This window comes from Grammomys surdaster, unplaced genomic scaffold (assembly GCF_004785775.1).
Source record: "Grammomys surdaster isolate TR1022 unplaced genomic scaffold, NIH_TR_1.0 472, whole genome shotgun sequence".
Taxonomy (NCBI): domain Eukaryota; kingdom Metazoa; phylum Chordata; class Mammalia; order Rodentia; family Muridae; genus Grammomys; species Grammomys surdaster.
In genome coordinates, this window is record NW_021604891.1 from 714,001 (window position 1) to 728,368 (window position 14,368).

A 14,368-nucleotide genomic window follows, 5' to 3' on the forward strand; every position below is an offset into this window, starting at 1 on the left:
AGAATCACACACAGAGTTACCTGTTTTGTGAGAAGTTCCATACACAGTGCTCCTCCACCCAACACGTACCTTTAGAAAAGGGAAAACAAGGATACAAAATCCCCTTTAGCTTCTGAATCATTGGTAAGATAGTTAGTACTCACACAGAATTAGACAGTAACATATAAAAATAAAATCCTGTGTTAGAGACATAAGACTGCAACCAGCCTCTATTGTTTACAGTTAGTTCTCTAATATAATCAACTTGTCAAACAAGCTGAACAGAATACTAATCATCTTTTCTGATGTCAAAAACTAAAAACTTAGCTCCAAACATCCCAGAGAACAGGAGCAAAAGAATCTGTTTTTTTAGCAGACACTCATGTTCTTCAGGCTCCGGAGCTTTCTCTGCGCCCTGTTGCAAGGCTGACAACTCTGCTGACAGTTACTGACAGCTAGCTGTACAGTCTCAATCTTCAGGGTTTTGTTGAGAAGGCAGAGTAGAGGCCACACACCTCGTAACATGCCTCCATTTTTAGAGACTCATAAAATTTAAGATTCTGAGATTCTTAGATTGTTGTTTTAGATCAACCAATAGTTTTTCTTCTTTAAGTAGCTGCGCTATGAAAGAAGCCACTTTGGTTTTTCCTCACTTTGCTTTCCTACCTCACTCCTCTTCCCATCAGGTCTTCTGTCATGTGATCCTGTGACAATAGGATCTCAGTTATAGTCTTTAGGTCAGACCCATCACTCTAGGTGCTTTTCCTCGTGTGTGTGTGTGTGTGTGTGTGTGTGTGTGTGTGTGTGTTATACACTGTGGAGGCTCGACATAAATCCAGCTATCCACTATACAGTTTAAGACAGGGTTTCTCGATGAACCTAGCCAGACAGCTTCAAGGATTCTCCTTTCCCCACCTCCCCAGTGCTCAGGTTACTGGAGTAAGCCATCATTCGCAGACTATACGTGGGGTCTAGTAATGTCAACTCAGGTCCTAATTTCTCAGCAAGCATTTTACCAACTGAACCATCTCTTCCATTCCTAGAACATTTTTTTAAATCATTATTTCCTTTTTCCTATATACCAGTTAATGAGAGATGGATCCAATATTCACAGTTAAATATGCTTACCAAAGGAAGGAGGGAGAAAAAAGACTTGTTAAAGAATTTACAATGTTATAGCAACACTAAACTATAAAAATGTTTAATGATGATATACTTGGCTAGGAAGGGGCTGGTGTTATGAGCAAGAGATACACCATATTTCCACCCTATGTTTATTTTGTATATGTAAATATTTGGCTAGGTTACCTAATATTCTCCTTCCAAAAATACCCCTGGGCTTTATGGTAGAAAAACTCCCTTCACTGCCTAACCCAGATGCGTGCAGGCAGTGTTTAAACATCCTTGTCTGTGCCCTCTGAGCCTGTGCTCTCAACGCATCTAACAGTGTTTGTCATCAGCACTGAAACCGTCTGCCAGAAGCAGCAGCCACATTTCTAAGGGATCACGTCAGCCTTGCTAAGCATCACTCGGAACTCTGGGTCTCTAAAAGAACATTTCACAGACAGCAAACCAGAGGATGCCATCTTCTCAGATGCCAACAGGCCAAAAAAAAAATTAGAAGTTATTCAGTGATTTTGTGGAAAACAGATTTAGGAGCTGTTATTTAGTGACTTTGCGGAAAAATCACACCAAGTCTTCAACAAGTCCATTTGGAATAAGTATCATTGACCCTGATGTCCAAAATGCCTAATATACCACGGAGCTTTCTGGGAGATGTAGCGAAGGAGCAGGCCTAGGCACCACCTGAGTCATCTTAGAAGTACTCCTCGACTGTACTGTAGACATTGAAATGGCTCGACACAGCAGAAACACGGATTTGTTTATCCTGAGCTTTACAGACATACGGCCAGTTGTGCAGTATTATACATCCAACATCAGGTCACACATATTCTGACTATACTGACAAATTTTACCAGGATGTGATCTCAAAAACAAAAAAATTATATATCTGTTTTACACATCTATATATTACAAGAGACTATTTCTGAGAAGATCTGAACTCTAGGAGTCACTACTACTGTCTCAAATACAGAAATTATCAGCTTATGGGCAATGTTTTAAGATTTTATCATTACAATAGAAATCATCTCACAAAGTAAAATTAGCTGAAGACTTGAAAACTCTCAAAGGATTTATTTTATTTTCATTCATGTGTGTGTATATATGACTGCAGAGGCCAGAAGGGGGTATTAAATCTCTTGGAGCTAAAGTAACAGGTAGTTGTAAGTCACTTCACATGGGTGCTAGAAACTGACTTTGGGTCTTTTCCAAGAGTAACAACTACTCTAAGCAATCGAGCTATCTCCCCTGCTCCCCACAAATAGTTTAATGACGCCCATATGGGAATTTCATAATTAACTTGATCTTTTTCATGCCTCCCATATCTTCCTAACTACAAAAAGAAGCAAGACAAAATTCAGTATGGCTGTATGACAATCACCAGTCAATTGTATTAAGTAATAATGATCAGCCCCATGGCAGGTTACCGATTATCATTGTGACTGCACTCAGCATCACAGGCCTGTGAGAACCACGGTAACTGTAACTTTCCTGAAATCCTCAAGCATACTTTACATTTGAAAAACATTTTTTGCCGGGTAGTGTTGGCACATGCCTTTAATCCCAGCACTTGGGAGGCAGAGGTAGGCGGATTTCTGAGTTTGAGGCTAGCCTGATCTACAGAGTGAGTTCCAGGACAGCCAGGGCTATACAGAGAAACACTATCTTGATATATATTGACAATATTAACTAATATCCAGATACAGATTTGGATGGATCTCTCTGGCAGGCTCAGACCTACCTCATAGCTAAGGCTGGCTTGGAACTCACAATCCTCCAGTTTCTGACAGATTGAGATTACAGGCAGGTATATTCAGCTAAAACCCATTTCTAAAGGGTCAATACCTATAAATAAACTCCGTTAAGATGTCTGCTTATAAGTAACTAATTTGCACCTATGGTTCTGAATGTGCTATTAGTTTCATTTGAGAACTTCTTAGAAATCTAAGTTCTCAAGTCCCTTCAACCTACCTGACACAGCATCCTGTGTCAAGTCCAGCAATCCTGACTTCCCAGGCTCCAGCTAGTTCTACAAAGGACTCTGTCACATATGATCTCAAAAAAATAAGTATGTAAACTTACCCTCCTGAGAGAACAGGTAACACCACTCGAACAAACGGAGGATCAAATGGAAAATTATCCTAAAAAAGTGTAAGTTTAATCAATTTTAAGAACATCATTTTTAACTTTCCATTATTCAGAAGGTTTTCAAATAATCAATAAAGGAATGTATCCTCTTATTACCTGGTCATGAAAGTGAAATTAGTACCACAGGACAGATGAGAACAAGTAACAACAACAAAGCCATCAAATCAGAGACTCAGGTCAGGACAGAACAGAGCAGAGCTGCACTAACCCACACCATACATTAAGCAGCATGGTGTGGTCGGCCCTGGGAGAGGCCTTTTTCCCAGTACAGAAGAGGAATGGAAGAGATCAACAAACAACAGAATGCAGACTTGCAGCCAGGGAGGCAAAAGCTGGAGCTGCAGCACACCAAAGAGAGGCCTGGGGACTTTCAGTTTGTCAGGATGGGCCCTGAGGGACTAAAAGCCAACTTCCCTCACAGGGAGTCAAGTCTGGCTCTCAGGAATCTCCATCACTGATTGTCTAGATATCCTACTGTCTGTGGCCCTGACATGGCAAATGTTACTCCGTCCTGGGGAAGAACACATCACTGCAACCCTCCTCTGCAATCTCTCACGCATAATGTTCATCACTGCTAAGACTTAGACATGGGACAACACAATGAGACAGAGTCAACAGGCACATATTACAGTAACTGCTGAATATCTGGAAGGAAGAGAAGATGAAACCAAACCACAGCAGAACTGTGTATCATTACGACAGAATCCATAAAGATTCTGGAATCTGGAGCCACAGCAGCAGGAACTAGCAACCCAATGGGTGACTAACTGCAGAAAAGAGATTCAGTAAACGGGAAAACAGATAACAAACATCCAGAATGAAGTTACGAAAGAAAAGACCCAAAAAGGTATAAAGGTGGAAAATGCAGAAATTAATGACACAATGTTTATCACATGTTTGAGTCTTAGAAGAAAGAATTGGACAAGAAAAATGGATGAGAAGTTAGTTTTCAAAGACTTCTCAATGCTTGGCCTTTGTAAGCACTTTCAGGAAAGACTAGAATCTTCAATGATAAGAAAGGAGTTGACAACTTGCCAACCTAAAAATCTGTATTCCTCAAAAATGCAATAAAAGCCAAGCAAAGCAGCATATACCTGTAACCCGCGCAATCAGGAAGCAGGACAAGAGGTTAGCAAGTGTGAGACCAGTCTGTGACTCATAAGACTTCGTCTCAAAGAAAAAGGAATAAAACAGATGCATTTTCCCATGTGTACAGCCATACTAAAAGAAATACTTAACAATATTTTTAGGCAGAAAAAAAGATAATGCTAGATATAACCTGAGAGAATAAAGAGCATGAAAATTCCAAATTAAAAAAAAAAGATAAATAAAAAATAAAATAAAATAAAAAAAGAAGAAGAAGAAAAAAAAAGCCGGGCGGTGGTGGCGCACGCCTTTAATCCCAGCACTTGGGAGGCAGAGACAGGCGGATTTCTGAGTTCGAGACCAGCCTGGTCTACAGAGTGAGTTCCAGGACAACCAGGACTACACAGAGAAACCCTGTCTCAAAAAATCAAAAAAAAAAAAAAAGAAAAAAAAGAAAAAGAAAGAAAAAGAAAATTCCAAATTTGGTTGGTCTCAGACTCCAAGGAGAGAATGTAAATGCATGTATTGAGAACACAAACCCAAACATTCTAAGGCAGTGCCTCTCAACCAATCTCACATAACAGATACCCTGTACATCAGATACTCATTGTTTCATAACTTAGCAAAATCAGTTATTAAGTAATAAAAAAAAATTTATGGTTGGGGGTCACCACAACATGAGAAACTGTATTAAAGGGTCACAGTATTAGGAAGTCTGAGAACCACTGCTCAAAGGCTATGAGATTACAGAGGCAAAAAACAAATACTGGACTTTGACAATTCAAGGATATATAGAGGATGAGTAACAACAGAATATGTAACTATATATACTAAGATTAAAAGGTAGGAAACAGGAGTCCTAAGAAAATCCAATAGGGAACGAGGCAGGGGGAGGGAGGTACAAAACAAGAAAGACAAGTAGAAAATCACCTATAATATACTAACTAGCAATAGTAACTTTCAATACAATGGATAAGCTGCTTCAAAAGTCAGACGTGGTGCTGAGGAGATGGCTGTGCATGCACAAGGACCTGAGCTCCAGCCTCAGAACCAAAGATGACAATCAGGTATGCTGGCACAAGCCTGTGTTTCCAGCACAGGGGGATCTCTTGAGCTCACTGGCCAGCCAGTCTAGACACACTAGAGAACTCCAGGTTAGTCAGAGACCCTGCCCCACTCCAGCTTTAAAAAGGTGAGAGTCGTCTGATAGTACACAGACAGAAGCTAAAGTAGCCAAGTGTGTTGTTAGATATTAGTTCCTCGATGGTCCAGGACAGGAAAGCTCCCTCTAATTTCCTACAGCAGCTGGATAGGGAAATGGCTTCCTGCTCCTCATGAAGGCAGGCCAAGGGAGTCTAACAGAAATTACATCTAATTTTTATGCTTAAACAACAGGAAGTAAAGCTTTCTAAAAAGCTCATTTTGAGGCAAGATAGGAACAAACATGTCTCATGCAATGACTTCCAAGAAAACAAGTGGAAAATGACAAGCCCTCCAGGCAGAGGACAGGGGTCTAGTGGCTCACCTAGATCACCCTACATTTCTACTGCAAGTTAGAAAATATAAGATGCCAACTCAGTGACAGTTTTATCTACTTTTAAATCTACCTATAATTTAACAGTATAATAAAAGCATAGATACAAAGCTTGGAAGAGCAAAACTACTATTAGAATAGATCTTTCTTTAAATACATGATCCCAGATGAGTAACTAAAACCTCTTTTTGTCTGAGAACTACCTTCAGTTTCAGAAATTTCAGAAAGTAATTCTATTTCAGAGCCTAGAGGCTTCTCCATAAACTGTGCTCTGGGATTCAACTAATAAAGCTTTTTACAAATTCTAAGTATAAAGACAATACTCTTTAATGTCTATGTTTTCTTCCTCCAAAACATCTTAAATCCACCTGTGTCACCTCTAGCACCAATGCCATATATAAGCTCTGCATCATTTCTAAGATTAAGTAAAAGCTTCCAACTAGTCTGCCAGATATATATACACACACACACAATCAGCCAGTGCTAAGGAAAGGGAGCTAACTGTTAAGATAAAACAAGAAGCTCAACAGACCAACTATGCCCTCAAGTAAAGCCTCCTGTGGCTGGTTTACAGCACAAAGAGCCTATCTCAGAGACTGTAGGCTTTTCAGTATGTTCTTGAAAGTCTGACAACCCCTTTTCCCCAGAGAGGACTGCAAATCCAAACCCTTAATTAATCAGCATGAGGAAATTCAAAGTCACTTGGATAAACTACTGTGGACAAACACTGTGATTTTAAAACAACGGAGACAACTGCTGCACGAATTCTCCCCTCAACTCACAGCGGCAGCCCTGAATCACTTCACCATAAGTCCTCAAAAACACCTCAATCTAGCTGACATTTTCAATCACTAGATTTTACCGTATTATACATTAAATCACTAACATTTTATCTAGAGCCCATTACTATTCTTTATTTTTAACATCTTCAAAATTACTAAGTATTTCCAAAAGGAACATAAATATATAGGGAAACCTTTAGGAACTATTGCAAACAGGATGCCCACGTGACCAACAGGAAGCCCAAATATGTCTCTGTCTACTCAGCAACTCTTTGTGGTGATCACATCTTTGCTCTCTGGTTCTGATACCCAGGTATAAACTCCGACTTCAGTGTTTTGAGCTTTCTTTTCTGAAAGAAATGTTTTTCCTAGGTTTACCAGGGTCCCCAGCCCCATGGGATTTTAGCACAAGAGAAATATGTTTTCTGGCTAAACCCCATTCTAATGCCTAAGAATATTTCATTTACAGGATCAGTTTTCCCTTGCCTGCACTGACAATGCATGCCCTATACAATACTAATTTTACAATTTTTGAATTCTGTATAAATGGAACTACACAAAACAGCTAGGGTCTAAGTCTAATTTCTTCTACTTATATATACTATATAGAAGACTGACCTATATCTTGTCAATATATCTTATGGATGCCACATTCTCCAATTTACTGTAACTGGATTATTCTGGTTGCGATTATGACAAACAATGTTGCTCTACACATTCTTGTGTGTTTCCTAGTGTCTAAGCATTTGTCTCTTGTGGAGTATACACCTTGACAACTCCTTAACTAGCCAAAGTCAGTAGCTACATTTAATTCAGGAGTTAGAGGGAAGCAGGCAGACCTCTGAGAGTCTGAGGCTAGCTACTCTAGTCTAGATAGCAAGTTTTAGGCTACACAGTGAGACCCTGTCTCAAAAAAAAAAAAAAAAAAGGGAAGAAAAAAAATCCTGAACTATATGGTATGAATATCTTCTACTTTACCAAATTGTTCTCCAAAACAGCTGAGCCACTTACATACTCCCACTAGAAAACCATGGAATCCCATTGCAATGTTCTTACCTTAAAAGAGAAGTTAAGCAAAATATATTCTATGCCTTCTTTTTCTTTTAAGATCTGAAGATCACTGTGCAAAGGACTATCAGAGTCAACCCTAAGAATAACAAAACAAAAGCCAGTTCAAACAAGATTAGAGAAACCTTTCTTACTAAGCTCTAATTGAACCAGTCCAAAAGGGACAATAGAGCCTCCAAGGTAAGTTCTAAACAGAAGTCCTAAAGAGCTCCATAGTACCAGAAAAAAAAAAAAAAAAAAAAAAGAAAAAGAAAAAAAAAAAAAATCAATCACTCCTTGGGAACAAAGGGAATCTGAAGTTAACAGTTATTCCAAAGAACAACAGTTAGATACACATAACTTTTCAAACGACTGAAAAACATTTTGGCAATATTCTTTCCTAAAATTGTATTTTTAACTAAGTTTAAGGAAAGAAATTTACCACCAATAAAACCACCAAAAGTAAATCACTATAAAAACATTTTTTCTATAACTCTTTTCTATGTACTGCCTAAATCTTATTTCAAACATAAACAGAATCACAGGCTCATGCTACTTGAATACAGTTTGTAAACTGTTAAAAATCTCATAAACTTGTCCAACACTTCCTGCCTGCCTATTATTCCCCACTGTCTGACTCTCCCAATGAGCCTGAGAACGAGCTTACTTTAGTAACTTAACAACTACTTCCACAGCAGTACTGTCCAAGCAAATGCATAATACAAAACTATGAAACTGACAAAAGGTACTTACTTATGTAGTTTGACATGCCAGTCATATAAGCTGTCATTTATTAGCTCCACTGAATAAATCCCTGTGGAGACATAGGGCACACTGGTTACTCTTCATTTCCATTACTCTGGTGTAAGTTAACTCTAAATATACAAAACAGTAATAACAGCAAATCTTCACTATCAGAATAACTAAAGCTATCAACTAAAAGATACTCAAATGGATTTTTAAAAACTGCTTAGTACTCATTTTCACTGAAAAACATACATTATGCAAGTAATAGTTCTACGAATATATTCACTTCTAAGAAAATGAAGTCTTTCTATATATATATTACTTTAATCTTCACTTTTATGAGACATCTTTTTTCTGTCACCCTTTTTAAAGCATGCATGTAAGTTTATTCTTTTTAGCATTTGCATTATATGTCTGTGTCAATGTATACATACCACCTGTGTACGTCCTATGGAGGCCATAGGTGTCAGGTACCCTAGAGTGGGAGTTAGAGGCGCTGTGAGCCACCTGACACGAGGTCTGGGAATTGGACTTGGGTCCTTTCCAAAAGCGTGAAGTGCTCTTAAGTACTCTCTAGCTCTTAATATCAGTCTTCTAAACAACTCTGTATTATTCTTTTAACAAATCCAAAATAACTGAACCAATTATTCCTAAATTGGTTATTATTTTATTAACACAACAGCAATATATTTTTCCCTCGGGCTCTACAATACACAAATCTTACTATCTGTTTAAAAAAATTCCTGCTTTTGAAGACTGAATCCCAGGGCCCCATGTCAACTGGGCAAGTATTCTACCAAAGAGCTACAGCCCTGAAAAAGAATATTTTTTCATGGAATTATGAAATGAATGAAATCCATCAATTTTAAAAAGAATACCACCTCTATTGTAAGTTGTTTCAAAATAAGAAAAGTATGAAAATAAATCAATCAAGTTTTCCTTGTACAATAAAATACATTAATCTTGCTTATTTTTAAAAGTAGTATTATTCATGCTTTTTTTGAACTCACCAGAAAATAAAAATCATACGTTATATCTCCATCAGGAAAAAAGGGCAAAAAAATGTAATTTTATTTTATTTTTAAGATTTATTTATGTATGTGAGTACACTGTCAATGTCTTCAAACACACACCAGAAGAGGGCATCAGATCCCATTACAGATGGTTGTGAGCCACCATGTGGTTGCTAGGAATTGAACTCAGGACCTCTGAAAGAGCAGTCAGTGCTCTTAACTGCTGAGCCATCTCTCCAGCCTCTGTAATTTTTTTTTTTTTTTAAATACAAAAGATAAACTCACTGGGCAGTGGTGGCACACATCTTTAATTTCAGCACTTGGAAGGCAAAGGCAGGTGGACCTCTGAGTTCAAGGCCAGCCTGAGTTTGAGGCCAGAATAAGTTCTAGGACAGCCAGAGATACACAGAAAAACCCTGTCTCAAAAAGTAAAAATACAAACAAAAAGATAAACTCATTTTATCTCTTTTATCTTTTAGAATTTCATTAAACCTGAGTTTCACATCTCTAAAATAACATGAATAAAAATTTCCAGCTCTGTCTATCTATATTACAGAAAATGGCACAAAGTTGGTGTAATGGCACACATATCTAACCCCATCATGACCAAACAGAAAAATAGTGAGTTCAAAAACAGTTTGTGCCAGGCGGTAGTGGCGCACGCCTTTAATCCCAGCACTTGGGAGGCAGAGACAGGCAGATTTCTGAGTTTGAGGCCAGCCTGATCTACAGAGTGAGTTCCAGGACAGCCAGGGCTACACAGAGAAGCTCTGTCTCGAAAAACCAAAAAAAAAAAAAAAAAAAGTTTGTGCTAAATGGTCCCCCATCACTCCCCAAAGGAAAGCAAAAGAGAAACAACACTCCATGTAAAGAAGCAAACGGCCAGCAGAGCCAGGGTCTCACCTGCCTTGTAGCTCTGTGATCTGTAGACGTCCCTGAGCTCCTTCATGAGTCTATCTGATGCTTGTACTGACCCAGACACCGCACCCTGAAACAATTAATTAAAGGCTTAAGGTATCAAAACCTGATGTAAAATTTTACAGTAACATTGTAAAACTGACTACCACTCAGTATTAAGAAGTCAAGAAGTGTGATTGAATAAAGGATTATGAAATGTTAAGAAAAACAGAAAACTGAAGACAAGTCTTGCTTGTTCCTATCAGCACTATTTCAGCACTAACTTACTGTGTGCTGTGACAAGCAGCCCTCTCCTCCACACACATTACACAAAATACAATACTTTTTCTTAAATATCAAAAAGTTTGAAGGTTATACTTACTCTGAGTGTAAAGGTTTCAAAGATCTATTTCCTAGTCATGAGACCTTGAACTAGTTAGATGTTTACAATATATTTATGTGTGGTACACGTGTATTTGCGTAGCTGTAGAGTCACTCACGTACCATGTGTACCCACGCATGTACAGGCCCAAGACAGTGGATCACCATCCTTGGTTGCTTCCCACCTTACTCACTGATGTAAGGGCTCTTAACTGAACAACAGTTTAGTTTAATTAGCCAGCTTGCTCAGAGGATCCTGTCTCCTCCTACTGCGTTGTGGGCTGGCCACCACAAACACTCAAGTGTATATATGGCTTCCAGAGATTCAAATACCAATCCTAATACTTGCTTCTTGAGAGGCAACCACTTTAACCACTGTGCCATCTCGTGGCCCTTGAACTGGTCTTAAGCCCTAGTTTTTATATCTATAAAATACGAAGAATGTTTATTCCCTACAATGGCAAATGAAGATACTATGAAGATTAAATGGGAAGGTAATATAAAGTATTTAGCCTCATACTTATGTCAAAGTATCCAATAACTTGTAGCTGTTCTAACTTGTTATAATTCATTCTTGACATTAACTTGTATAACAATCCATTCACTGTGTTTGCCTAAAACAAAGCAGCTGGCCCTGACTTCATGGAGTTTAATAAGCTGCTTACAAGGTAGTAGTAAGTATCAGATAACCAGACTGCCGATGCAGACCTCCCTTGACTGACAACACATCCCACCCACCCACACACCATTTTCATTTTTCACAAGTCATCCAAAAGGTATACACTATTTGCCTACATTTTAAAGTTGAACAATCCAAAGCCAAGCAAGCGTGTTTTTCACCAAACTATGCATCTTATACTGCTATGTCACTTCTCATAAAAGGCATGTTAAATCACCTAGCATGGTAAGTAGTGCACACCTTTAATCCTAGCACTTAAGAGGTAGAGGCAGGCAGATTTCTGAATTGAAGCGCAGCCTAGTCTACATAGAGTTCTAGACTAGCCATAACTACATAGTTCAGACTCTGTTGGAGGTAAGGAGCAGGGATAAGTAAATCTAAAGAGAAAAGTTACTTTTGGGTTGGTTAGGGTACAAAAGACAGAGGTTAGGTTTAAGGGAGGACAGAGACAGAGTAATACTTCTAGGAGACTGAGTCTGAACACAACAGAACCTATGGTAGGGGAGTAAGTAAAGCAGCAACAGGATGCAGAGAGAGGTTCTTGTACATTCGTTCGTTTCTGTTGCTGTCATAAAAATACCCTGACCCAAAACAAAACAAAACAAAACAAAACAAAAAAAACACCTTAGGGAAAGAATGGGGTTTATTTCAATCTATAATATCAGGTTACAGACCATCACTATGGAGAAGTCAAGGAAATAACTTCAAATAGTCATACCACATCCACAGTCAAGAGCAGAGACAAATGAACAAATACATTCTCACTCACTTGCTTGCTTGCAGTTCAGCTTTTGTCTTCTCTACAGAATTCAAGACTCTCTAACCTACGGAATGGTGTCACCCACAGTGGGCTGAGTCTTCCTGCATCAGTTAACTGAATAAGACAGTTCCTTGACAGCTGTGCCCATAGGCCAATCCAATGTAGATGATGATCCCTCACTGAGACTGTCTTCTCATGTTAATTCTAAGGTTATGTCAAGTTGACAATTACAACTAACCACCACAGGATTATTATACAGAGAACAGTTTGTTTTCAAGATGTGAAGAACAGATAGATGAACAGGGTAGAAAGTGGCTGTCAACAATCAGCATAGGTCAACAAAACAAATGACTGAATCCATCACTAAGTCAAGGATCGAAGCTGAAGGGCAGCTGAAATTGGTATCTTAATGAATTAAATGAATTACCCAATCTGTAATTATGTAATCACGAAGTTCAGGTTCTAGATACTTACTCACACTTACATTTAAATGGTCTTGCCTTTGAGTCTTCCTGATTTTCTCCAATATTGCCAAATTTTCTTTCTCAATCCCTTCGTCCTCTGACTTTTTCCCATTAATAGGCTCTTCTTCCTTCATCTCATAGTGATCCAAGTCTTCTATATCCTACAAAGAGAGTACAAAGGCTTAGTAAGGGTTCTCTTCTTCACTAGTTTCTTATGTCAGAAAAAAATTTAATAAAATTTTAAAAATACAAGAAAGAAAGGATGTATCCATTCTAGGAGGAGGAGGAAAGTCCCAGATTCCATTCTCAATGTTTTCTCCTTTAATACCTTACGGCCTGTGGAAAAGCTGGATTGAGTACAACAGATGCCATAGTTCCATAAATTTGTGACTATTATCAAATATGCCATCTTTAAAAATCTCCAAATATGAGACATTCTAAGAAACTAATTTAGGCATAATTATACCCATCTCATTCTGATAATTACAAAAACAAAATCTTCACATAAAAAGACAAACCAAAAACCAGTTAATTCGATGGATCATCCATTATCCATTATGGGGTCATTAGGATACTAAAATCAGCTTTTTTTTTTTTTTGAGACAGGGTTTCTCTGTGTAGCCCTGGCTGTCCTGGAACTCACTCTGTAGACCAGGCTGGCCTCAAACTCAGAAATCCTCCTGCCTCTGCCTCCCAAGTGCTGGGATTAAAGGCGTGCGCCACCACCGCCTGGCCAGCTTAAATTTCTTTTTTTGTTTTCCTTCCTTTTTTTTTGAGCCAAGGTTTTATATAACCTTGGGCTGGCTCAAGCTCCCTATGTAGTTAAGGATGACCCTGATCTTCTGCTACTCCTACCGGTGGTGCTAGGATAGGTAGCAAGTACCAGCATGCTCACTTTTATATGGTGCTTGGGGATGAAGGCCAGAACATTGCACATACTTAGGCAAGCACATTACCAACCAAGCTGCAGACACAGCCAATATAATTTTTTTTTCTATCAATTAAAAACCCTGAAATGAAAAACATGAAAATACAGAATCTCCATGCTCTCAGAATAAGAACTAAAACAGAAAGTTTAGACTTGAGATTTTGTTTTTCTTTTAACAACTTTAGGGCAAAGTTTTTAGAAAAAGAATTTGAAAAACACCTGCAGACCAACATCTTTCACAACCCATTCTCTTTCTAGTATCACACACACAAACCTATCCCCAAGCTTTCTGGTCCTAACTTTTCCAAGTATCTGAGTACTGCGTTAAGCCTCACTTACCAAGATCTCTGAAGGAGTTATCCACTACCTCCACTTTTCATGCAATCTGAATTGGAGGTCAGTGACTACCTTCAATACAAAATAAACTCAATGGGTCTTCTTCCACCCATGACATTTTGTTCTTAATCAGGTTCTACATGGGGCTTCATGTTATGAAGACTTCTCTCTCTCTTGTCCTGTATTTGTTTTCTTCAGAATTTCAATAATGTCTCCGTAATCTGCATCTCCTCCTCCAACCTCAAGTCATTTCCATCCACACACTTCACCTGCATTTCAGTCAGCAAATCATCTCCTAAAACAGCATCACAGCATGTGACTTTCTGCTTAGGTTCTCCTGGCCAACAACCTTATCCTACAAGCATGTGTCTCCTCCCATCCAGTCGTGTGTTCTAGGAGCCACCTCTCCTTTGCTTACACCACAGCATCCAGTGCCTGAAACACACCACACTCAGGTCTGCCAAC

The 14,368-nt window shown here is 38.6% G+C and overlaps 1 protein-coding gene across 2 annotated transcripts in view; it reads right to left on the reverse strand.

Annotated features, from left to right (window-relative positions):
- Nucleotides 1-14,368, reverse strand: part of Ube2q2 (ubiquitin conjugating enzyme E2 Q2) — a 52,807-nt gene that overhangs the window by 11,577 nt on the left and 26,862 nt on the right. For both annotated transcript variants that reach the window (XM_028781571.1, XM_028781572.1), the window contains exons 5-10: nt 12,660-12,800; nt 10,362-10,446; nt 8,452-8,512; nt 7,708-7,798; nt 3,184-3,242; nt 21-69 (exon numbers count right to left, since the gene is read on the reverse strand). In XM_028781571.1, coding sequence (XP_028637404.1) covers nt 21-69; nt 3,184-3,242; nt 7,708-7,798; nt 8,452-8,512; nt 10,362-10,446; nt 12,660-12,800 — 486 coding nt within the window. The remainder of the gene's footprint in view (nt 1-20; nt 70-3,183; nt 3,243-7,707; nt 7,799-8,451; nt 8,513-10,361; nt 10,447-12,659; nt 12,801-14,368) is intronic.